The 25,059-nt window shown below is 41.0% G+C and overlaps 1 protein-coding gene across 2 annotated transcripts; it reads right to left on the reverse strand.

The window, feature by feature from the left end:
* Positions 1 to 3,613: 3,613 nt before the first annotated feature.
* etv5a (ETS variant transcription factor 5a) lies at positions 3,614 to 17,926 on the reverse strand. Of its 2 annotated transcripts, none has more exons than XM_074657558.1 (13): positions 17,776 to 17,926; positions 14,664 to 14,800; positions 14,420 to 14,513; positions 14,274 to 14,321; positions 13,865 to 13,915; positions 11,609 to 11,732; positions 11,216 to 11,518; positions 10,421 to 10,746; positions 7,518 to 7,580; positions 7,064 to 7,132; positions 6,044 to 6,213; positions 5,841 to 5,942; positions 3,614 to 5,574 (listed from the first exon to the last, which is right to left on the reverse strand). In XM_074657558.1, the coding sequence occupies exons 2-13, from the start codon at positions 14,709 to 14,711 to the stop codon at positions 5,344 to 5,346; spliced, it is 1,629 nt and encodes a 542-aa protein (XP_074513659.1). In that variant the 5' UTR covers positions 14,712 to 14,800; positions 17,776 to 17,926; the 3' UTR covers positions 3,614 to 5,343. The 2 variants fall into 2 exon arrangements, with proteins under 2 accessions (XP_074513659.1, XP_074513658.1); XM_074657557.1 differs by having other exon boundaries at positions 5,835 to 5,942.
* Positions 17,927 to 25,059: the final 7,133 nt, after the last annotated feature.

The following is a 25,059-nucleotide window of genomic DNA, read 5'->3' on the forward strand; positions in this document are numbered from 1 at the left end:
GTTAATGATTTCCAATGCATACCTAAAATTAAATAAAAAAAATTAAAATTAATCAAATTTGATCACACAAAAAAATAATAATACAGATTTGATAATATTGTGTAAATAATCCAGCATGGTGGTGGTTACAGACTCTCTCTCTCCATCGCCCTACAGTCATATTTAGGCAGTAAGAAAAACAGAAACACTACAAGTGACAATATACAGAAACAAATATACAATACACAAGTATAATAATATTGTTATTGTGAATTAGTTTGGCCACGATAATCGTGTAGTGAACATCTGATATTGTGACAGACCTAGATTGGATGCAAACATGCTAAACTAAGATGTTGAACATATGAACGTCATAGCATTGTCATTGTGAGCATGTTAGCAGGTAGCTCAAAGTACAGCCTCACAGGACCACTAGCCTGGCTGTTGAGTATTGTTCAAACAAGGATGACAAAAAAATATTAATGCCAAGTCCATTGACTCTGTAAAATGCTAGTAAGCAAACGTTGAGTTGAAAAAGCTAGTGAGTGAACTTTTTTGTCAAACTAACTGTTTCCAATGTCACGAATGAACTTTCACGCTCAGATTGCTGGACGGTCTCAAGGTGTGTTGGTGACAGTGATGCATTGTTACATCTGAATCTGACAAGAGGACTGTGGGCGTCTCTTTGAGAATTCACAGCTAAGGTGTGAATATTCATATTTCAATTTCTACAATAATATGCATTTTTTACTGTTGTTTATCACTCAGCAGGAACTGCTCAATAAATAAAAAAGGAGAACGGATGGCAGCGTTTCAGGAAGTGTTCGGGACATAAAACGCTCCCACGGTGTTGCAGTGAAACTAACATGGGTTGCGTTCCAAATTGTATACTTTTTCTTTTTCCTTTTGTACATACTGCAGCTGTGTAGTGTTGCATGCAGTATGCATAACATTGTGCCTTTAGTACGTACTGTGTGTTCCAATATCCATAATACCATACTATTTAGTATGCCAGAAAAAGATTTAGTATGTCCCGATACATAGTATGTCAATTGCAGTATGCCAAAAATACCAGGATGTCCTATTACATCCGGTCGCATTTTGCAGTGTGCAAGCCAGCACGCTTTTCTGGCTATTCTGACACACAATCCTCTGTGCAAGACGGTCAAAGTTCAAGGTGCAATGTTATGAGGAAGTAGTATGTCCCAATTGTATGCATAATGCATGAAACAGTACGTACTTTGTAAGGGCAGCTGCTACGTACTAGAAGAAAAAGAAAAAGTATGCAATTTGGGACGTAGCCCTGATCTCCAATATCTCCACAATTCATTGATGTCAATCTGAAGTGGACTTTTCTAAATTATTCTCTAATAAACCCTGAACACTTCCACCAACTGCTTTCAAAGAAACACAAAGAGCAGCAGCGAGGAGTCAAGTTCATATATATAAAAAAACAAAACACATCTGTTATGAGAGCTGGCAGCTACTCTACTCACACACATACACACACTATGAGGGCAGGACGCCTCCCATGAGCTCACTAAAAGGTCTTTCATAGCATTCAAAGGCACTCTGCTCTCTCAATCAATGGGAATTTGCCTGCCAGGCTGTGTTACTGGAGGCCACAGCTCAGCTTTAACACTGTGTGGTTGGATAAGGCTGTGACTCAACACCAGGCTGAGAGTGCTGCTGGCCATCAAAACAAAGCCCGAGTCTAAAGCTTCACAGTTTTATTACATATCAGATACCATCATCCTGCAAATTTCAGCTCAAGACACAGTCAAAAAAAATTACCACACAGCCTCAGGGAAGATTTTCAGACGTTGGGAGATCTTCAATGAGTTGTTAAAACGACACAAACATCACAAGATAGTTGAAAGAAATCATACAGCTCACAAGTCCTCAGCTAGTCACAATTACACACCATCAATTAACCCTCTGAGACCCACAGTAGACTAGTGTTTTTTTTACTTTTTTAGGGGGTCTTTAGGGGGAGATAGCTGGTCAACAGTAGATGTCACATAGAAGTGGTGTACATCATCTGAAAGCTGAGAACCTGAAGATTAATTTGAGATAATGCTCAGCACTGTGTGTCGAGGAAAATTAATTGTAAAAGTGTATAAGTCAAATTACTGCAAGTAATCAAGTGTCGCACAGTGAACCTGGGGCACAACGGGTATTCGCCTATACATCAAATATCAACACATGCCATCCCCAAAATGATTTATTATTTGGTTCGATATCAGTCCATTAATGATGCAGCAGACAGGAAATGTGAGAATGTTGAACAGCCTTTTTATATTCTTTAAATGCAAAAATCTTTTACCTCCTGGTGTTATATCGGCTTACAGACTGCACTTTAACCTCCATGTTCATCGTACAGGAGGGGGCATGTATTGGATATTTTAATATTTATGGCTACCTCAGTGCTCTCAGTCATCTCATGAATAATTCTACACTCTCAAATAAACAGAAAACAGGCTTCCTGTGCAACATACGTTTGGAGCTCACTTTAGGTTTTAACAGCATCAAACTGAATTAAAGTGTAACTAATAAGTTAATATTAAAATGGGCAAAAATATTTTCTTGATGCTGTTATGATTTGACAGCAAACAAAAGCACTGAACTCATTGTGGTTTTATTTCCAAAACACACAGTTAACCTCAGAAACACCCCAATAATTTAAAATCAAGGTTAAAACACAATCAAGTGTGTGACCATACTCTCTAAATAACCTGAAGCATGCTTTGTTTTATGTTTTATGTATTGTTGTCCTTGTTTTAAAGTATTTATGTGTTTTGACAATATGAACAGTATTAGCTGTTCCTGTTTCATGTATTTCATGTGTCTTTTGTCATTACACCTGCCCAGAGCTCTTTTGGTGCCCTATAGGCGAAATTCAGATTTGGAGCCCCTGCCACCGTCGGCGCTGCTCTAAGGTTAAGGGTTCAACCCCACCAGAACCTTAACCCTAACCCCGTAAACACACATCAGACATCACAATGGTTTTAAGAGCAAAATTAAGATTTTTATTTTCATAAATAACTGTATTTATTGTAATATAAATAAATAATTGGTCCCTGATATTGTTGGCTTAAACGTGTTGCCAGTTTCAATACAACAATTATTTATTTTATTATTATATTTATTTATTTGTTCATTTGTTACCTCAATGCAGAACATGAGGAAGGGAACCCATCTGCATTTTTTTATTATTATTATTTTTTTTAGAGGGCGACCGCCTTTATGGCCTATGCCTCAAGCCGGCCCTGCCAAGATGGCTAACATTTACAGAAATATCTATTAATGTGCACTTTTCCTGTTTAAATAGATAAACATTGATGTGGATTGATTAAAAAAAATACATATTGATTGTTTAAATGAGCATTATGAGTGTTTTTTTCTTGTATACAGCTAACCCGACACATTCGCCGCAGGTTAAAATGTTAAAAGAGAGTAATCATTTACCAAGAAATGTATCCGAGAGAGAGTGAGGAGAAGCATGTGACTCAGAGATCAGCCAGGTCAAGCACAGTGACTGCCAGACCACAGCAACCAGTCAGCTGACCGGCTGAGAGCGAGCAGGAGGGGGTTGAGTTGAGGATATTATGAAACACACCAGGACTGCAGGCAGTGAAGCATAAAGGACCGTTTATTGTACCCAGTACAGATTATCATAAACTCAGCAGTGTAAGAAACACGTTGTGAGGGGAGGGGACTGAAGCCTATACAAGTGCAGACAATCCCTGTGCCTCTGGTGGATCCCATGATATCATGTGTGTCTTCTTCACCGTGGCCTTTGGTGGAACTCCGGCCTTCAAACACACGCACTCTCTCTCTCTCTCACACACACTTATCGGCAAGATAATAACATCTTCTCATCCGTTCTCCATCCTCGAGGCTTCTTAAAGAAACAGTCTGCAGTAGTAGCATCATTAGGATCGGGGTTTTAAAAAGGTAAAACATTGTCTATTAGAGCCAGAACTATACAGCTTATACATTAAAATCAAAACAAATGCAGCCTTATAGCAAAAATATATACTTTATATGTCTTCGCCCCCCATTCAGAAACATAGATAATGAACACACACACACACAAAAAAAAAAAAAATGCAGAGAATATCACAAATATCTTCTTTGTCCAGAGACAGTAAAGCGATATGTTAGTGGACACACAGTCTCGACTGATTACACCATGCAAAGAGAAGCAGAAGTCTCCGGGTGACGACTTGTGTCCAAAAAAGAAGGTTCACCCTTCTTTTTTATTTTGCATGCAACATCCTGATGCTCCTGCCATACTGGTGCATCAGAGGTCAACTAGTAAGTACACTGCCAAGGAAACATCCAGACAGAAATACAAAAAACGTTTATCATACATAATAATGAATTCCTCTGGGAAAATATGTACTTATGTATCCCTTTTGAAATGGAGGAGATGGGAGTGCTAATCATCTCTAAAAGTTGAGCAATAAAAGGACCCAGCAGTGATGAGCAGACGTGAGAGGAGTGTACTGTATAGACTGTGGGCTCCTACCTTGGGGGATGCAGTCGCTAAAGGGAAGCAGATACAATCTCTTACACGGGCAGAACGATTAAAACTTTTACACATTTTACACGAGAGCAGCCCAACCGACTAGCCTTGAAATACAGCAACGCCCCAGAAACCTGAGAGTTCTGGGTCTCTAAAAAAGAACAGCTGGCGTATTTAAAACAAAAAAGAAAGTAGTTCTATCTACAGAAAACAAACTGATTTGTGGGTTTAGAATATGTTTTGTTTTGTTGTCAAATCCGTTTTTTTTTTTGCAAATTAAAGCCCTTTCACGGATCTTGCAGTTCGGATGTGGCGACATGAAAAATGGGGGGGACCCAAAAAGGCAACTATCGAATAGTGCTGCATTTAGAAGATCTCATTAAACTTTATATTTTTTTACTCTGTTGCGATTGTTTTTAAGAAAAGCAGATTGTCACAAAATCAGAAATGCAACATCTCTTGCAGTCTTGTACAAAGTAGGGGGGGGGGCAGTTCATTTAAAGTTGGCGGCGTGTGGCCTCGCTTTGTTTGGTCTCCGTAGCAACAGCAGCCCCTTGCAGTCCAGTTCGCTGGTTTCACAACCCGCTCTCTATCTCGGTAGAGGAGCTTTTTCCCTCATTCATTCTTCGCTTCGGGAGCTTACAGAGTTTTTATTTCCAGGGAGCAGGAAGAGGAAACCGTGAAGGAGCAGAGCGCGAGGGTTTTTCCTTCCAAAGCAGCTCAGCAGTTCCAGCTCTGGATTTTAAGAGTGGGTGAGGGGGTGGGGGGCGTCGAGAGACTTTGGGAGTGTTTTTTTTGCGTGTGTGTTGTGCGTCGCGACCCCACGCCGCTCATTAGTAGCCGTAGCCGTCTGGGAAGGGCATGCCTGCCACGCACTGCTCGCCGGCGTCCAGCAGGTAGGGAGCGCTGTCCTCGTAGTGGGTGAGGGGCACGGTGTCATCGTCCATCCCAGGCAGGCTGTCTGGGTCCACCTTCAGGTTGGGCCTCTGGTTGTCGGGGAACGCCATGGAGAAGAGAGCCTCGGGGTCGCACACAAACTTGTACACGTACCTCTCACCGGCCACCTGAGAAACGAGACAAAAGACATGTTTCACTAACATATTAAAGCATCCTGATTAATACACTCTGTGTGCATGCAATACCATCATATTTATTAATGTGTCATTTCAAGGGATTAGTAGTCTGATTCCATGACTGAGACATTCATATCAAATTTAGGACTTGAGTAAATAGACTAGTGCAGGAATGCGGAAATGAGTTAGCACAGCGTTGCTGGGGGGAAGATGGCGGGTAGAGGGAGAGAAAGGAAAAGGGGTGAACGTGCCTTTACCTTCTGCATGATGCCCTTCTCGTAGTAGTAACGCAGTGAGCGGCTCAGCTTGTCATAGTTCATGGCCGGTCTGTTCTTCTGCATGCCCCAGCGACGAGCCACCTGAGGATACACAACACACATGAACACAAAGCTATAAGCTACAGAGAACTGATATGTAGTAACTTTGTTTTAGGAGGGGCAGAAGTGGACAGAAGACTGACCTCCTCGGGCTCAATGAGTTTGAACTCCATGCCACGACCGGTCCAGGCTATGAAGTGGCCGTTGGCCGGGTCGTCCAGTAATGTGACCAGGAACTGCCAGAGCTGCAGGGAGCCGCGGCGCTGGTAGGGGGGTCCGTCACGGTAGACAGACGGTTCCTGTTTTACTTTACCTGAGAGTGGAAGAAAGAGCAGGAGGAGAGAGAGTAGAGAGGAATAAAAGAGGAGAGAGAGTAGAAGAAGTCAGCACTGTACTCCAGCACGGCCACAGTGTGGTGAGACATTCCTGCCAGATGGTGACTGTGAAGAGGACTAGCTGTTCATTATGCACCATGAGAAAATGTCCACAGTAGCCAACTTTATAGGCAAACAATATCTAGTACTTGTGCACTAATCTTTGGTTATATTGAGAGCTGTCAAAAGAAATTTGTGTTATTATTATTGCATTAAGTTTAACGCCACTAATTTCTTTAATGCAAGTTGCGACTTTTAGGTTGTAGCGGGCTCATAGATACTGGCATCATATTAAACTACAAAACCTAATGAATTCATTGGTACCAAACATGTCATACTAGCTTGTCGGGAAGGAGGTTAAATAAGGCTCCAAACTAATGCTAAATTTTGTCGAGGAAAAACTGGCATGGCCATTTTCAAAGGGCTCCCTTGACCTCTGACCTCAAGATATGTGAATGAAAATGGGTTCTATGGGTATCCACGAGTCTCCCCTTTACAGACATGCTCACTTTATGATAATCACATGCAGTTTGGGGCAAGTCATAGTCAAGTCAACTGTTGTTGCCTGTTGGACTTGAGTTTGCCATGTTATGATTTGAGCATATTTTTATGCTAAATGCAGTACCTGTGAGGGTTTCTGGACAATATTTGTCATCGTTTTGTGTTGTTAATTGATTTTTAATAATACATTTGCATAAAGCAGCATATTTGTCCACTCCCATGTTGATAAGAGTATTAAATACTTGACAAATCTCCCTTTAAGGTACATTTTACTATCAAACGTCTTACCTTCTAATCTTTCAGGGACCACGCAGGTGTCGTCAAAGTACAGCTGAGTATCTCTGTCAAAGGAGAAGCCTGCAACAGACAAAAAGAAAGAAACGCAACATAAATGGGATGAACAGCAGATAGAGCGTGGGAAAGAGGCTTTTTGTTCTGACACCAGTGACCACATTCAACCCTGAGATCCAAACTGCATGCAAAGCAATATATCTGGGCGGCTACCCAAGAGTGGAAAGCTTGAATTGTGCGGAGCTTCTGCCAGCTGCTGATGTGAGAAATGTACTGAATGTGTGGAGCAGCTACACTCAAGTTCATTGGTAGATTCACTTCCCTCCTTGAGCTGTCATTTCAATGCCGCTGACCGACGCTGAGCTTTCAGCAGCTCGATAAAGTCGCCAGGTTCGGGGTCACTTTACTAATGAAATTATTCTGAGACATAAAAAGACAAACAATAACTTACTTTCATGGTTATTTTGGTAGAAGCTCCCCGCTCTCCCGAACGATGACTGACAGTTAGGCACTTCTGTAAACAAAGAAGACGGGTGTGTAAATTTAGACCAGAGACATCCTCGCTGTTTTATCAAATGTGTAATGCATCAAAATCCACCTCGCAGCTGACGGATATATTTGGATCTCTGCCACCGTGTACACAGCTTTCATACTCATCTGCAGTTTGCTCTATGTTTATAGAGGCGTCCAAGCTATATTAGTGTGTTAAGTCACATTGATACATATACAGTATGGGTGTAAAGGAGGCCCAATCTCAAACACACACTAAAGCTTAGATGAGAGTACACTGGACAGCGCACAACATCCCACGCATGTCCACCAAGCCTTTAAATAAGATTAGCACCATGGTCGCTGTATTAAATCTCAATGACAATCGAGTTACGCCAGTCCTCCCCCCGAGGGGTCAAGGCCTGTCTTCCGTTCGCAGCGTCTCTGCAGTGCGTCCCGACCGTCTCCATCGCCAACTCTCCCCCCTATCCATTATTCTGTTTCCTGTCTACTGATAAGACAACCAGAGATCAATCTGGAGCAAGTGTTTCCTTAAGTCTCTGTCTCCTCTTGTCCTCACTTAAGGAGTCTGCAGGAAGTAATCGTTATTGGCCAAGTCTGACCAGAGAAAAGAAAGGAGTCAAAGAGAAACTTTGGAAACGTCCTCCATCAAAAATTCTGGTATGATAATGGATTCAGATGGGGCTGCAACGAACGATTATTTTCATAGTTGATTAATCTGTCAATTTTTTTCTCGATTACTTAAAAACACCTTCTCTATTGTTATTTTTTTATTATTATTATTTAATTTTATTATTATTTTTTAAATTATTATTTTAATATGGGGATTATCTTATTATACTTGATTTTGTCTATTTTTTTGATACCTTAACAAAAAAAGATGAAAAATGTTTAACTGTACTTTTGTATAATTTTTTTTTTTTTTAAATTTGAAAACTAAAAAACAAAGTGGTAAAAATTAAGCTGGAATCAGAGAATTTTTACCTTTTTTTCTGAAACTCACTCAAACCAATTAATTGATTAACAAAATGGTTGGCGATTCATTTAATAGTCGACGACTAATCGATTAATTATTGCAGTTCTAGATTTAAATTAGTGCTTTATATCTACATACATGGCGTTATACTGACGGGAGAGCTAGCGACGGACTTGGCGAAGTTAGCGGAAGTATACGCGTGTGACTACGTCCGGTTTTCAAAATCAGGAACTATGGAATAAGATTGATTGGATTATATTCACAAAAAGTAAAAAACATTACATGTCCCTTATAAATTAAAAAGAAAATACCACTAAATTGTGATGGAAATGTCTTTGATTTTTGGTTTGCTGGAAAAAAATAATAACAAATAATTCCAGTGACAGTGACTGATATATTTCACTTTAGGACATCTCTGACTACATACATGCTGAAAATCAAACATTTTTACTGTATTAATTTAGATATTTTCCTAATTAAACGTCCCCGGAAGTGTATGATTCAACTTTTTTCCATAGTCTAGTGTTAAAAAAGTTTTTTAAAAAATCGCAATAATTCAGAATATCGAATCAGCTTCCAAGTATCGTGACAGTATCGAATCAGGAGATTGGTGTTTCTTCTCAGCCCTAGTTGTCATCGTCTGTAGACCAACGCTGGAGCAACAATATGTTGCTTGTTGCTATGCTGAACAAGCACTTCTTCCACCCATCTAGAGATACTCGGCCTGTGACGTAGGTATTTAAAAGGCCATAAGAGGCTAAGAGGATTTGTCATTACATCACTGGCCGGCCAGCCGGTCGCCCACCAGGCAGAGAAGGAATGAGAGTATATGAGAGTGAGCGAGCGAGAAAAGATTAAATTAAAAAAAAAAGAAGTTGTTGCAGAGTTTCAGGAAAAGAGGATGTTAATGCATCAGAGCGGGGACAACAGCTGGGCGTGTGGGCGTTAGGATCAAACAATGCACCGGCAGTCGCTCTGGCTTGTTTGATTTAAACCAAGCGAGTAAACAGCAGCTCTGCCGTTGCTGTTTGACGAGGCTTTCTGGAGAGGACTGGCTGGCACCGTTTGGCCTCTTGTGTATTCTGTAAAAACCAAGAATTTCCAACCTGCTGTGCTGCAGGTCACTAAGTCCTCCGAGGGCGCTGGCCGAGATCTATTCCAGGTAGGGCTCAGCAGCGAAGAGGCTCGCCGCACCTGACTGGATGACCCATTTACTTTTTGCCCTCGGAGGCTTAGGCTGAGATAAAGGACCCACTTTTACTTTATTGGCGTGACTCTGGAGGAATGATGCAGATTAGGCTTTGAGGGAGTGTGTGTGTGTTTGAAATGAGCACCTGGCCTCTGCTGCATGCTAAAACTCACAGGAGTGTGTTAGCGCCCAGAACAAACATGGCCATGCACATTCGTCACTCTCTGCCCTGCTCTACTTTCTCACAGCGAGCGATGGACGTCCTCGCTTTGCAAGAGCAGAGAAATAGATATGCAGAAAGCTCCATGGAGACGTCCTCTCAACTTATTTTTAGGGGCTGTCAATTGATTAGAATAGTTAATTGCGATTAATCGCATGATTGTCCATAGTTTATCGTGATTAATCGCAAAGTAATCGCACATTTTCATGTGTTCAAAATGCCCCAAACTGCATGTGATTGTCATAAAGTCTGTAAAGGGGAGACTCGTGGGTACCCATAGAACCCGTTTTCATTCACATATCTTGAGGTCAGAGGTCAAGGGACCCCTTTGAAAATGGCCATGACAGTTTTTCCTCTTCCTTTCTAACAATAGTAGCGTAAATTTATGTTAACATGTTATTATTGCGTTAACTTTGACAGCCCTACGTATTTTCTGAACAACTACCGTTCTCTACTCACCAGAATCGAAGCAGAAGTCGCGAGGCTCCTGTTTGATGGCCATGGGGTGGAAAGCGGTCTGACGCGGGGGGCCCTGGGGTGGACCCGGGGGGCCCATGGTGGGGACACCCTGCTCTGCGTATCGTGGGTCGATGAGCTCCTGCTTGAAACCCTGCGGTGGCACGGCTACCAGCGGCTCTGACATCTGGCGGTGGTACGGCGGCCGGCCGTCACGTGGCAGACTGTTGTTGTTGTTGTTGCTGGGAGGCTGGGGCAAGAACTGGGGGCGCCCTTGACTCTCTGATGGGGGAAACGGTAGACATGGCTCCGACATCTGCCGCTGGAACCTGAAGACAGGCGGGAAAGTGACAAGACAACGGGATTAAGTCTCTTTTCAGAAACACTAAATGAAGCACTAAGGCTACATCCTAATCCGTTTTCGTTTTAAAACGCACAACTTTTGCTATGTTTATGTCTAGCGTCTACACTACTCCGGCGTTTTCAAGCCCCTAAAACGGAGACATTTGAAACCCTTGCTGACCCCGTTTTGGTTTTAAAACTTCAGGGTTGTGTTTGAGTCTAGATGGACAGAAACAGAGACCTTTAAAATCGATGACGCTTCCTGTTTACACCGGCATGCCCAGTGTACGTGAATGGTCATGTGATATGTGTTTTCAGGCGTGGTAGTATAGACGGAGATAATTCTGAAACAGCCCTAAAGCGCTCATCTGGACGTAGATCATTTTAGTTTTTAAAACAGTGTGGATGTAACCTAAGAGGAAAAGCGTCACACCCAGATAAAGAGCTTCAACTCACCTGTGCTCAGGTGAGAAGTTGTTGGCATCCTGGTTGATGGGCGCACAGGGCACGGCGAAGGGCGGGCTGTGGCTGTGGACTGGGAGTGCTTGCTGGTTGGGAGAGCTGACGCTCGCCGTTAGAGGCTGCTGTACGTGTACTGGACGCGGCCCTGGGGTCGGATTGGCTACATGGGGGTGAGGAGGCGGGGTCTGCTCAACCAGTGGGTGCGTTCCTGGTGTGCTGCTGGGGCCGCAAGGGGAGACGGGTGTTGAGGGGGGAGTTAATGGCTTGAACCCGGGACTGGGCTTCCTGTCACAGGCACTGTGGAGGAAGAGACACAGTCAGAACTCCTTTAAATCGGAGAGGGATGAGTGGCATAGACTCCTACCAATGTAATTATCCCCTCCATACCTGTAGCTGTAAAGGCACTTCTCTCCGTAGGGCATGGGACTCCTGTCCTGGCGACAGGGAGAAAACTCTTTGGAGGGAGTCAGCTCTCGTTTGATCTTGGCTGGCGGCGGGCCATGAAACATCACTGAATCGGAGGAGACACACAGAGAAGAAGCAGTGCATTAGATAAACTCCAGATATCACCTAATTGAAGCCATAAACAGAAGTGCAGCAGTTATCTTAACCACATTTGGAACTGATGGATAAATGGACGTATGGACAGCGTCTGTGTATTCCCTCGACTGACACTGAGCCACTTAGCAGCATTTTATCATCCGCCCTAATGACGCTCGACTCCGAAAACAACCGCCACTGCTAGGTAGCACCATACTAACTGCACCACACACACAAAAGCTATCAAACTCCTCGTCTGATTCCCATTAGGGCAGGCCAATACCAATACCCATGAATCAGTGTGGCTGTAATCTAATGGTGCTGAATGATTTTCTTCCCCCCGTGCTGTAACCATTAGACACTGGCTGCAGCTTTCTGCGTATCGGCTGCAGTTTCCGGGGCGCCACATAATAGCCAGGCAGAAACTGGATCCCTTGGCACGGAGGAACGGCGGCCAAATAAATCACCCGCGGTGCTGATGGACCTGAGCAGAGTCACAATGGGCACGTGAGCTCCGCTGTGAAACCTGAAAGCTCGGGTGAGACTCCTCACACAGAGGGAGAAGTAAATAATGAGGAGGCGACTTTTCTGGACTGGTGAGTGGAAGAACGAACAAACACACACTCTACATGCAAACTCCTCTCCTGTACCATGTATGTAGGAGCATCCTGACTGGGACACTGCTCCTAAATCCTGAATGACACCCGACTATAGGCTACAAAAAACACAGGAAAGCACTTTAACTATCAACACTAAACACACCACCCTATAATGTTCCAGTTGGAATATTATTGCAGTAAAACAGGCCTACTATAGAAGATGTATAGCCCAAGTATAATATTATAGCTATAAAACCACAGCTAATTATGACTTACACAGTATAACATGCTTCAAGAAATAATAAATAAACAGGAATAAGTTGCAAGAGATTGCTGATACCGGCCGATACACACGCCAAAGTGAATAAGAGCTAAAACATGAGCACCACATCCCCTATAAACTGAGAGAGCTCCTCCACTCCTGAGCAACGTTATGCATAAATCAATTTCCTAGCGACTGTAGCTCATATCGGAAAATGTGCTTTTGGTGAATAGGCAACTTGTGAGCGAGAACGGCCTGCAGCCTGGCAACAGAAGCAACTGCCAAACTCTCTGTATCACACACACACACACACACACACACACACACACACAGAGAGAGCGAACTGACAGCACAAGGTCAAAGACTAGACCACAACAGCACCTTACAGTGAGCCGACTATATGCAGTAACCTTGGATGGGGCCCCTCTCTCTGTAAAAATACATACATGTCAATGCATCAACCTCAATGATATGTTCCAGCAGTAGAGGCCGGTGGTCAGTTTGCAGCCACATTAACCGAGATTTACAAGGCAGCCCCGACAATGACAGGCAGCAACCACACCCTGTCTCCACCTCCTACGCATCAGACCAAAACATAAACTCAGAAAGACGGAGAGGAGGAGGGGGATCATTGATAAAATGCTCCACTGGGTATAATTCAAACATTTCCCTCAGCTGCAGCCTAAAAGAAGATGTGCAGAGACAAACCAGGAGGCTGAATGGAGGAGTTTAGGGGACAGTTTTGGGGGTATGCGATGTCTGTAGAGCCGAAGCTACCCTATCCACTGGAATCTAGCCCACTTCAGCAGCAGGGCCTGAGTGCGGGAAAGTGTGAAATCAGATTAGGGGCTTGGCTCATGTGATGCCCCATGCCAATCGGCTGATTAAACTCAAAATGGAGGAGAGAGGCAGAGAGAGGGAGGGAAGGAGGGAGGGAGGAGAGCAGCCTTCCCCAGAGCTGTGTTTTGAAGACGAAGAATGGTGATGAAAAGAGAGATGACCTGGACATTTGGTCAGGGACGGGAACTAAAAAAAAAAAAGCACTTCCCTCAAAGCAAAAAAGAAACATTTCTGATGCTAAAACGTAGCTTGATTTTCTGCCACTGTGGTTTGAATCTCTGCCAGGCTGGGCGAAAAACATCTTAATCATGACCGGGTTTGACTGATATAAAAAAGCAGATCTGTTCAGGACACACACACACACACACACACAGATTTAACGATAAAAAATTAGATACTCACAGCTATCCGACTGGAAATCTGGGACAAACTGCTCGTCATCAGGCACCTGGGCTGTGAGGATACAGGAGAAGGGTTGCACACGTGAGAAAAAATTCCTTTATGTGCCCCAAAAAAGGTGAAATAGAGGTAAAAAGCTACATGTGAAAGCTACATTTCGGCAAGACTAAAATAGGTCTGTCTTGGTCAGCAGTTTCTCATGCATGGGACTTTGCTCTAATTGCTAACACAAAACAGCAATATTTCACATTCCCATCGAGTTAATCTTTAATCTTAAATCTTGCCCAATTTCATCCTGTTCACCAATGAGATAAGAGATGTAAAAAAAAAAAAAAAATTCCATTGAAATGCCAAGAGGCAGAGCAGCAGGAAACATTTACGAAAATAAGTATACTAATAAATATAAACATACCTTCTGCAATCCAGATCTCTTGCAGCTGACTGAGGTCTTGGAAGAGATCTGCAAATCAAGAAGTAAAAGATGTTGAGTAATAGGTTCCCAAACCATTTAATTGTCGCTCTAATTACATGTTAGAACATGTCGTTGTGGCGGCTTACCTTCTGTGTCCTGGGCGAGCTCTGTGTCCACAAACTTCCTTTTCCTGTCGTTCACAGGCCTGTTGTAAGATGGTTCCTCCACGCGAGACTTGTGCTGTTGGGAAGAAGAAGACGAAGAAGTGTCAGAGCATCAACAGGACAATAAAGATATAAGTGTATTATAAATGTACAGTGGTCCATCTATAACGTAGACCCATGGGTTAAAAGTGTTGATGATGTGAGAGGCTGGCGTGCGTCCACTTACACTGGGTGGGACCATAAATGGGACTTGCTGGTCATAGAATCCGTCCATGTTATCTGTGTGATTGGGGGGCTCCGATATAGGGGGAGGGGGAGGTGTTCGCTTTAAAGCGACAGCGCCCGGGTCACGTTGAAAGGTCACTAGAAAATAAACACAAGGTCGGAAACGTCACAAAAATGCTGAGAAACATCCTCTTGTGCAACAACCCGTTAGACGTGGGCTGTGAGTCACTTCTATTGTCATTTTTTTGAGGCCACACTGTGTGCTGGGCTTCATTATTTTTGTGTTTATATAGCAGCACAACTCTGATGCTGTAACAAGGCCACCATCTTCTTCCAAGCCTGTTATTTAACCAACAAACATCTCTCTCTGAAACGAGCCGTGCGTGCAGAGTGAGAGGAAACAAGCGCAACGTAAACACACAGTCATTATGGAGTAATACACTTATATAAGCTCACGCTCACTGGCCATCTGTGGGCACTACTTTCCACTATAATCAGCTTGGAGACGTTGAGTAAAATGACCTAAAAAGAGGGTCAACGGCATGCACTACGACGCTATAGTAGAGAAAAGGCCGGTCATAGAGTTGATTAGCGTCTTATAGAGGCTTGAAACTACTGTTGGGTGACATTACTAGTGCACTCTATACTATACTATAAAGTCAGGAACACTACTAACAAAAAAGTTCCCTTTAAAACAACAACAAGCCTGTAGCACTGCCCTCTGTTCTAACATCTCCCTCAGCAGAGTGATATGACTCACTCCTCAATCTCCTGTTAATGGATGACGAATACAGGATTGCTGCTGGGCAATAATTACAGGCGCCAAGGACATTATACTTATAACATTAGAGCTCACCGTGGGCCTCATATGCAGCGCGACAATCAACAGTAGGAAGTTATTAACATGCTTTTATTGGCTCCATTTGCGATATTCACACTATAAAAACAAGAATTTAACTGCAAGATGTTGAGACTTAAAAACATTTAAAACTGAGGCAAAAAGTAACTTTATTAAGAAAAAACTATACTCCTGAGACCCAGCCCATTGTCCTCTGTAGTGGACATTTTTACTCTCAATCAATCAACCCATGGTGTATTGTCAAGAGGACATCATGGGCTTTCCAGTGATATTTTTTATCAAGTTGAATGTATTCTTGGTTTAAAATCCCTTTTTTGTCTTTTCACATTGAAATAGTCCTGTAGTCCACTACAGTGTACAATAAAAATAAAGCTTTTAACAAGCCTAACTTGTAAGATTTTCTTTTAACCCTAAATAGGAAGTAAATCACAGAAAAAAAGTAATTGGAAGACACTTCTTTTTTTACTCAGTTCCCAGGAAGAGAAGACAAATAGGCTTGAACCTCAGGAAAAACTAATGTACATTATGGCACCTAAAAAAACAACACAGCTGGTGTATAATTGTCCTAACAGCTTCACAACCATTGCCGAATGAAAGAAAAAGTAAAACAGACAAACTTAGTGGTGAAAGTTAGTCTGAATTTTGAGGTTTCTGTGCCAATATGTCAAAATTTGGTGTTTTATGTTAGGAGTTTGGCGTATGATGAGCCATTGATATGTGTCCTCTGTAGTGGACATTTTGTCCACATGCAGATCCTTTTACTCTTTTGACCTATTCTATCAAAAACCTGGTGTATTGTAAAGAGGACATCATGGGCTTTCCAGTGATATGGCATGTTTTAAAATCACTCTACAGCCATAATCTGTTCATTTTTGTGTCTTTTCACACTGAAATAGTCCTTCTTTTAACCCTAACTAGGAAGGAAATCACAAAAAAAGAAATTGGAAGACTTTTTTTACTCTGTTCCCAGGCTGAACCTCAGGAAAAATAAATACATTATGTGCATTATGGCACCTTAAAAGCACCAAAAAAAACAACACAGCTGGTGTATAATTTTCCACAACAGCTTCACAACCATTGCCGAATGAAAGAAAAAGTTAACAGACAAACTTGGAAACTGCAAAATCCAGACTAACTTTCACAACTGCTCCAATATGTCAAAATGTGGTGTTTTTTGTTAGTAGTTTGGCGTATGAGCCGAATGTCCACATGCATATCTTTTTACTCTTTTGACCTACTCTATCAACACCTGGTGTATAGTAAAGAAGACATCATGGGCTTTCCAGTGACATTTTTTAATCAAGTTGAATGTATTCTTGGTTTAAAATCACTCTACAGCCATAGTCTTTTCACACTGATATGGTCCTTTTAACCTTTAAAAGAAATTGGAAGACTTTTTTCACTCTGTTCCTAAGAGGATATGACCAATTAGGCTGAAACATTATGTGCATTATGGCACCTTAAACGCACCAAAAACCAACACAGCTGGTGTATAACTTTCCCAAACAGCTTCACAACCATTGCCGAATGGAAGAAAAAGTAAACAGACAAACTTAGAAACTGCAAAATTCAGACTAACTTTTATCATTTTGCCAATATGTCAAAATGTGGTGTTTTTTGTTAGAAGTTTGGCGTATGAGAAGGGGTGACCGGGCAGCCGCTGGAAGCTCACCCGACACCTCCTGCCTGCCTCTACTCCTACTCCTCCTCCTTCTCCACCTCCACCCTTCCCCCACCCATCCCTCCCTTGTTTTTCTCAATGAAGTGTAACTCGACCCGTGTGGAAACACAGAGCAAAGAAAAAACGTTCCCGTCCATTCATAAAAAACAAAAATCACACACACAGTCGCCTGAGCTCGCTGATAAGCTATAAAACACAACATCCACGCAGTAAAATACAACTCAAACTGGGCTTTAAACACCACATACAACAGCTGTTTCACCACAGATTGATAGATTACAGATAGGAGCATATATATATATGTATAGAATGGTTGATAAATATCTTTTAATAAAATGGCGTTAGCTTGTAGTCTACAAAAAGAGCCGTCAAAAAAGAAATAACCGTCACAACACGGCGTTTAAAAAAGAGCCGTTAGAAGAATTAACCGTTAAGACAGTTTCGAAAAAGAGCCGTTAGAAAGAAATAACCGTCACAACACGGCGTTTAAGAAGAGCCGTTAGAAAAGAAATAACCGTCACAACACGGCGTCTAAAAAGCAAGTTTTCATCAAAAATAAACATCTTATCTTACCTTGTCTGTGTTTATAGACGTCCTCTATATCGTATAGAGTATTAATATCCACAAATATAAAAAAACAACGCGTGTTTTAGTGGTGTAAATCGTTGATTTTATCGCCGATGGATTTAACTGATGCTCCTCCGTCGACTCACAAAACTTGACTGAGCTTTTCTGTTAATGGACCGCTCAGTTTGTCCCCTGGGGTGGGCGGGCACAGCAAGAGAGATAAGACACGCTGATTGGTGGAGCCGCTCTGTCAGTTAAAAGCGAGCAGCCAATGGTGTCACCGCGGGTAATTAATTATTCATGAGGGCTCTGTTTTGGACCAATCATAAGCTGCAGAGGGCAGCCTATTTTTATGAATGGCTGGATTTCATTCACATTTTTTTCACACCAGTCAATTGCCAAAGATGTGTTTTTGTTAAAGGGCCAGCAGCAGTAGGAAATATATTAAAAGGAGGACAGTCTGCAGGACAGATAATAATGCACTATACTCATTGTTAACAGTGTCTTTTGCACTATATTCACCTTTTTAATAGTCCTGTATCACAACTGTTACCCTGCACTATATTCACTTTTAACAGTCTCTACTGCACTATATTCACTTTTTAACAGTCTCTTCTGCACTATATTCACTTTTTTTTAATAGTCGTGTATCACAGTTGTTACCCTGCACTATATTCAGTTTTTAACAGTCTCTACTGCACTATATTCACTTTTAACAGTCTCTTCTGCACTATATTCACTTTTTTAATAGTCCTGTATCTCAGTTGTTACCCTGCACTATATTCAGTTTTAACAGTCTCTTCTGCACTATATTCACCTTTTAATAGTCCTGTATCACAGTTGTTACCCTGCACCATATTCATTTTTAACCGTTTTCTTCATCTCCTTGTATTTTTATATCTGGTATATTTTTTTGTACTTTGCACTACTAACTTTTTTACTGCCTTTTTATTAACATTTTTTGCACTATGGAACTGTGATGCTGGAAACTTTAATTTCCCTCGGGATCAATAAAGTTAATATCTATATATCTATCTATCTATCTAAAAGATCGACAGACTGAGATGCTGTGTGCAACGTCAGTGTCCCGCTGGCTTTTTCCCTGGACTCTAATTACAAATTATTATTATTACACTGTGAGAACAAAGTGGATTTAAACTGTGGCTTCCTTTGTATAATTAATTAAAAGTTATTTAAAGCATAGTAATGTAATAGGGGGGTATTACAGGAGAGTGACGCAATGATTAAAATGGATAATAAAGAAGATGTATTTCAAGCAAATGATAGAATTGAAAGTATATAAGTTAAATCCCTAAAATGTTATATAGCACATGCATCTAAAATACCATTATTAAGCACTACTGGCTTTGTTTAAATGTTTACATTGTGTTTGTTTATTCACTGTCTTCTTTCAGCAATTATATTTGCACACAATGTGATACATTTTATTTAAAAGTTGTATTTATTTAAGAGTTGAAAAGGTGATGATGAGGTTAGTAAATCTGTTCATCACTACAAGAACTGGTCAGATTAGCTTAACATGTGGTATAGACATTCATTCACGCCAGAGGATAATAATTAACTTTGGGGAAAAAGTCTCTATTTCTTTTTATTATTTGATTTTTCACATTTTATTTATTAATTTAAGTGTTAATTCACTGTGTACATTTTCTGTGTATTTTATTTTTTTCTGTAATAATTTATTGGGAGTAACATCAGGTGTACACAGAATACAAAAAATAAAATAAGAAAAAAATGAAATAAAATAAATAATAAAAAATAAAGTACACATTGACAGTAATGATAATTATAGGATAAATCCCAAACTCTACGGATAAAATAGGCTGATAAACTTTACCATGTACAAATGGACTATTTAACTGTTAGTGGTCATTTTCTGTGTATTTTATTTTCCAACGTTAAGATTCTTGTGGGGAAATCCTGAATCCCCCTTTTTGTGCCCAGACCTAGACACATTTATATATATATATATATTGAGTCTAAAAATAGGTGAATCAGCATATAAAATAAGCACACTTTATGTGTTATTTAAAAAAAACAACTTGTATAATGTAAGACTGCGAGCCTGACCTTCAAGGGCTACCTTTTACCAACTCTTTGGTCCATAATAATAATGTAACTCCTCAACTCTGTTATGGATATTTATGTTTTCTAGAAGACTGATAATGTTTTCTTTTGCCACCAAAACATATGAAAATCTAATATTTTTCATGGCAGATTGCTATGAATAACTCCCAGAAGATGAACCATTTCCATATTTGACCATCAACTTTCCTCTCCGCAACAACCACAATATCAAACGGTCAACTTTATATGAGGTATGTCATCACAACTTCATAACCTTGATAGTGTCGGAGCACATTCATGCTCTCCAGAGGACGAACTGTTGTTATTTTAATGACCTTTTCTTCATGTTTCACTGCATTTTAAACCACTACTGATACGGCTCACAGTAAAGCAACAAGGTCAGTATTTTGTTCATCTCATCAAACACTACATATTATTCTGCAGCAATCTATAATGTAATAAAATACCTCTAACTTCCCCTGTTTTAAAATTACAAACCTTAAGTCTTCCCAAGTTGACATTCATGAAGCATTGAGAGAAAATAAGATATCATGACTCATGCGTGTGAGTATTTGCTCATGTGTGTGAAAGAACGGCTGTTGGAACCCAAAGGTCAGAGGTCATGAATAAATAACCTTTGTCATTATCACCTCGGTCACCAAATTAGGAATCCCTCATATAAACTCTGTGTCGCTGCAGCAGCTGCTATATGAAAACTATAATCCCCGACAGATCCCTGCAGCCATGATGCAGAGATTACGAGCCGCTGCTGCTGCAGAGGCAATAATAGTCAGAAAACATACATGTAGTTGTGACAGAGGACATACAGAGCTATCTTTGTTGGTCCTCCCAGAGGTCTAAAAGGCCAAAGGCAAACAGCTTGTCTTTCAGGATATATAAGCTCCTCTTGGAGATGCGGCGCTGAAAAATGTGGAGGTGAGAGGGCTTAAAAATATCCACTGTCAGATTCAATTGTACATGTGCGTGAAGCATTAAATAGCAGAGGACATAATCTGTGTGAGAGGCAAGCAACAGCCTGCAGGTCCACTGTATGGTGCACCTCTTGGTTGGTGCGGATGTGGTGGGTGGTCACTTGGAGGCGTGTGGAGAGCGAGCACATTGTGTTGCTGTTCTTACTCTTTCCTTAAATAAATGTGCCATATGCAAAGGGTGACATGCTGCTTGTGTATACATACCTCTCTCTCTCTCTCTCTGGGTGAGAGTGGGCGTCCTGAAGGCAGATTCAAAGCGCTAATTTCCTGTTCCCTCGAAGGCTACTACTGTAGGTTAGTGTGACACTAACATAACAGCCAGGTCAGCAGTGCTGCTGGGCGCCATGTGGGCTAATCCTGATACCCAGAATCCGATATAAACCAGGTGAGAAGGCAACAAAAACACTACGCCTGCAACTTCTGAACCACCATCCTTCGTGTGCATGTACAGTACGCCAACTTTACTGGACTGATCATCTAGCATAGTTTTGAGCTTCAAAGTTCATTTTTGACCTTGAAAACAGCAGCGGAGAAAGTAATCTCACCACAAGGTGTAGTTCCTCTTTAACCCTCGGAGACCCGCGATCCTGACCGACTTTACTGTCCTTCAGAGGCCGTAGCAGGTTCAGTTTTAGAGCTAGAGTGAAGCTACTGATCACATGAAACTAGAAAACCTAAAGAATTCATTGGTACCAACCAAACTATAGACCTAGGGCATTCAGAGGATGGATGGCTTTCCTAGCTAGATTGACAATAAGGGGGTTTCTGAACAGTTTCCACAACAGAAGTGCTCGCATCCAATCGCTGAAAAATGTAATTCTTGCAGAAATCTCCAAATATCAAAAGGTTTTTGATTCCAAATCACAGCATGGCTTTTTCTACAGTGTTCCTCGAGGTCTTGGTGTCTTAATGTGGTATTTTGGAGGGATTATAGATAATTTTTATTAACTCTCGACTGGTAAAGAATGGTTAAATTTAGCACAAAATGTGTGTAACAAATGGTATCAACAAAAAATTGCTGCAACAACTTAGGAGCCATAATAGAGCATGGGAATGACCATCATATACTTCTATCATAATGTTCTAAACCCTTATACACTTTCACAATTCATTTGAAATGATTAATAATGTTTATTTGTGATTATGACACACAGTGCTGAGCTGCATCTCAAATTAATCTTCATGTTCCCGGCTTTCAGATGTGACATCCACTGTTGACCTGCTATCTCCCCTTAAAGACCTCCTGTATCCCCCTAAAAAAGAAAAAAACGGGTCTATTGTGGGTCTCGGAGGGTTAAAAGCTGACGTTCAAAGTTCAACGTTGATGTGATTGAAAGCTCCAGAACAACTAAAGGGAACGTGTAGTGATTTTTTTTTTCTAAATTGCCCTTTTCAAGAGTGACATTTGAACTTTAAACCAACATGAGAAGTTCTCAAAGTGCTCAAATAGAATGATCTATGTAACAGCAAACTCTGTCTCCTGATGAGGATCAAGCAATACAGTCAAAAGCTCCGAAACAGCTACTAAATAGACCTCATGGTGAGATTGTTTTCACAACTCCCCCCACTGTTTTAATCTATAACATTCAAACGATACATATAAATATGAACATGAAGCTTTTTTTCTTATATATTCTTAACCCATGAGTGAACCCGACCTTTAGTTTTATCCCAGTTGAAATAAGAGCGACCGTGATGAAGCACAAGTGGGTGAGAGCGTTATAACCGAGAGTCTCGGCAGGCCGTCCTAGCACGCAAATGTCTGTCAAAATGCACATTTCAAAAAGAGTTAAAACGGGAAAGTAGTGCCTCTGGGCGTAGGATGCTCTCTCACTGAGGGACAAGATGTGACTTGCCTGCTATTAATAGCACTTTGGGAGATAATTCCTGCCTTGTTATCTTAGCAGCCGTACTCAAGAAGCACACTCTTCTGAGGCTGCCAGTTGTATAACCATGCTTTCTTTTATTATCTCCCTCTTGTCTCTCTCCTATTCCTAATTCAATGCCTCCTCTCCTCTTTGACATTTTCTCTTTTCTTCCTGATTCTCCGTCTTTCTCTGGCTGTATATGCTTTTACCGGCTCTGAGAGAAGCTTCAGGGCCAAAAGGGCGAAAAGAACATTTAAAACACTCTGCAGGAAATAACGAGGAGCCACAAAACCACTTCCCTTTTGTTCTATTTGAATTAGCTTATCAAGTGTTTTCAGTGATTGTTCTCTTTCAGGTTTCAGATTTTAACTCAATGAGATAAAACACACCTGAAACCAAACTTTTAAGCAGCCGTGCTAGCAGTTCTGTGAAACTGTAAACTAGCACAGCAGTGCTTTGAGCTAAATACTAATGTCAGCATGCTAAAATACCAACAATGACCCAATGTCCACTCATGTTGTTTAACTGTATTGTATATGCTTTTTAGTAGTACGTTCTTAATGTACATATTGTATTATTTTGTATTATTCTAGGATTCCTAGATTATATATATATATATACCTATTTTTTCAATACTTACAGTGTCTATTCTTTACCTTTATTTGTCCAGCTTTGTTTGTCCTTGTATTTCTGTGTAAGTAAGCATAAAATCAGAGTCAAATTCCTTTTATGTATACTTTGTAAATAAATCTGATTCTGATATTAATCCAGTAATATAATATATAATAGTAAAACACTGATAGGGGGGCATTTTTTCTGCATTACAAGTATTTTTATTTTGATATTTTAAGTACAGTTTGCTGATAATACTTTCAAAGGAGCACTTTTATATTGCAGTGTTACTGAAGGGACTGAACGCTTCCTCCACTGACCTTTGTAAAGTTTAAAATGTTATGTTTTCTCTAACACTGCATCAGAAAAAGGTTTGGTTCAGCTTTTGTTTTTGTATGATTACATTATCTAATATTGTTAGATGTGATTTTTTTTGGCCATCCTCTGAACTCTGGAGTCCTCCTCAAACCATTATCTCATCGTTTGTTCACTCAGTCGGAATCTGTTTAATGTCATTAGTGACTCACAGTTGTTGTTGTTGGATGCATTTGTCTTCAAATGAGCCACGAAGATAAAAGAACAAATCAGGTTTCTGTCTTTATCAGGCACCATGAAACACACTGGTCATATCACAAGTGAGTATGTGTTTTTTAATTAACAGAAGAACTGTATGGAGGTCAAAGGTCACGAAAAAAGGAGAAAATGCACATTCAACCTCTTCTGTTTATTTGGTAAAATGTTTTGTCCATGAAAATGCCAACAAACAGTGAGGGTGACGTACTGTAGAGACAGACACAGACACAGACTGCAGAGGCTGGACTTATTGATTCATCAACCTCTTTCATCCAATCAGGTCCTGGACAACATGGGGGACGGTCTGCCCTTGACCCTCTGTGGGCTGAGAGTGCCCCCGCCACCACGCCCCGAGGGGGTAACAGCATATCACACACTTTATCAATCAGATAACTTGATTAACTGTTATCTTGGTTACATACAGTAGATGTTTAATAATCCCCTGAAGCTGTGCGATGATGACGTCGCTGTCGTGATATGTCGTATCTGATCTGTGATCTGCTCTGTAAACTCTATTTCTATGATTCGATGATTTAATGTACATGTAGAGCAGCAACACGCTGCAGGGGCTCTGCTGGCTCTGCGCTTCTGATGTCACTCAATAATATACCGCTAATCTGTCCCGGGACGAGATCTGGATCACTCTGGTCTGTAGGGCCTCAGATGGAAACACATGATTCTGTTGATTAATGAAAGTGCTGCTGATTAAGAACACAGAGTTGTGTGGTGGTGTAGTGATAATCACCCCAGATATTAAATATCTTACAGTAACATGTCACACTTAAAGGACTAGTTCAACATGTTGGGAAATACGCTTTTTTTTTGCCGAGAATTAGGCTGCGTTCATATCATATGTGCTGGATGGTAGAGATAGAAGAGAATCCCATGTTTATGACTTGCAAGTGTTCATGTCGCTTGACCACTCAAGATAGTTGTATGACATGTTGACCTTTGTTACAAAGAATTTATTCCCGCCTGAAACACATGAACTATATATATATATATATCCCGACCACAAAAACTTTTAATTATCTATAAACTATTAATTTAAGGGAAAAACCCACCATAAAAAAATATATTAAATCTGGTTGATGTGTTGCAGTTCTTGTTATTTTTTCTTGTTTGGATGTGTATTATGTTTTGTTTTGTTGTATTAT

Source organism: Sebastes fasciatus, chromosome 14 (assembly GCF_043250625.1).
Source record: "Sebastes fasciatus isolate fSebFas1 chromosome 14, fSebFas1.pri, whole genome shotgun sequence".
Taxonomy (NCBI): Eukaryota; Metazoa; Chordata; class Actinopteri; order Perciformes; family Sebastidae; genus Sebastes; species Sebastes fasciatus.

Excerpts from the sequence above, each read along its gene's own strand:
- etv5a (XM_074657557.1), bottom strand. The coding sequence starts at position 14,711 with ATGGACGGATTCTATGACCAGCAAGTCCCATTTATGGTCCCACCCAGT. Across the intron at positions 11,519-11,608 it reads AAGTGCCTTTACAGCTACAG|TGCCTGTGACAGGAAGCCCA; the intron begins GTATGGAGGGGA and ends CTTCCTCCACAG. Across the intron at positions 5,575-5,834 it reads GCATCATGCAGAAGGTAAAG|GTGGCCGGTGAGAGGTACGT; the intron begins GCACGTTCACCC and ends CTCGTTTCTCAG.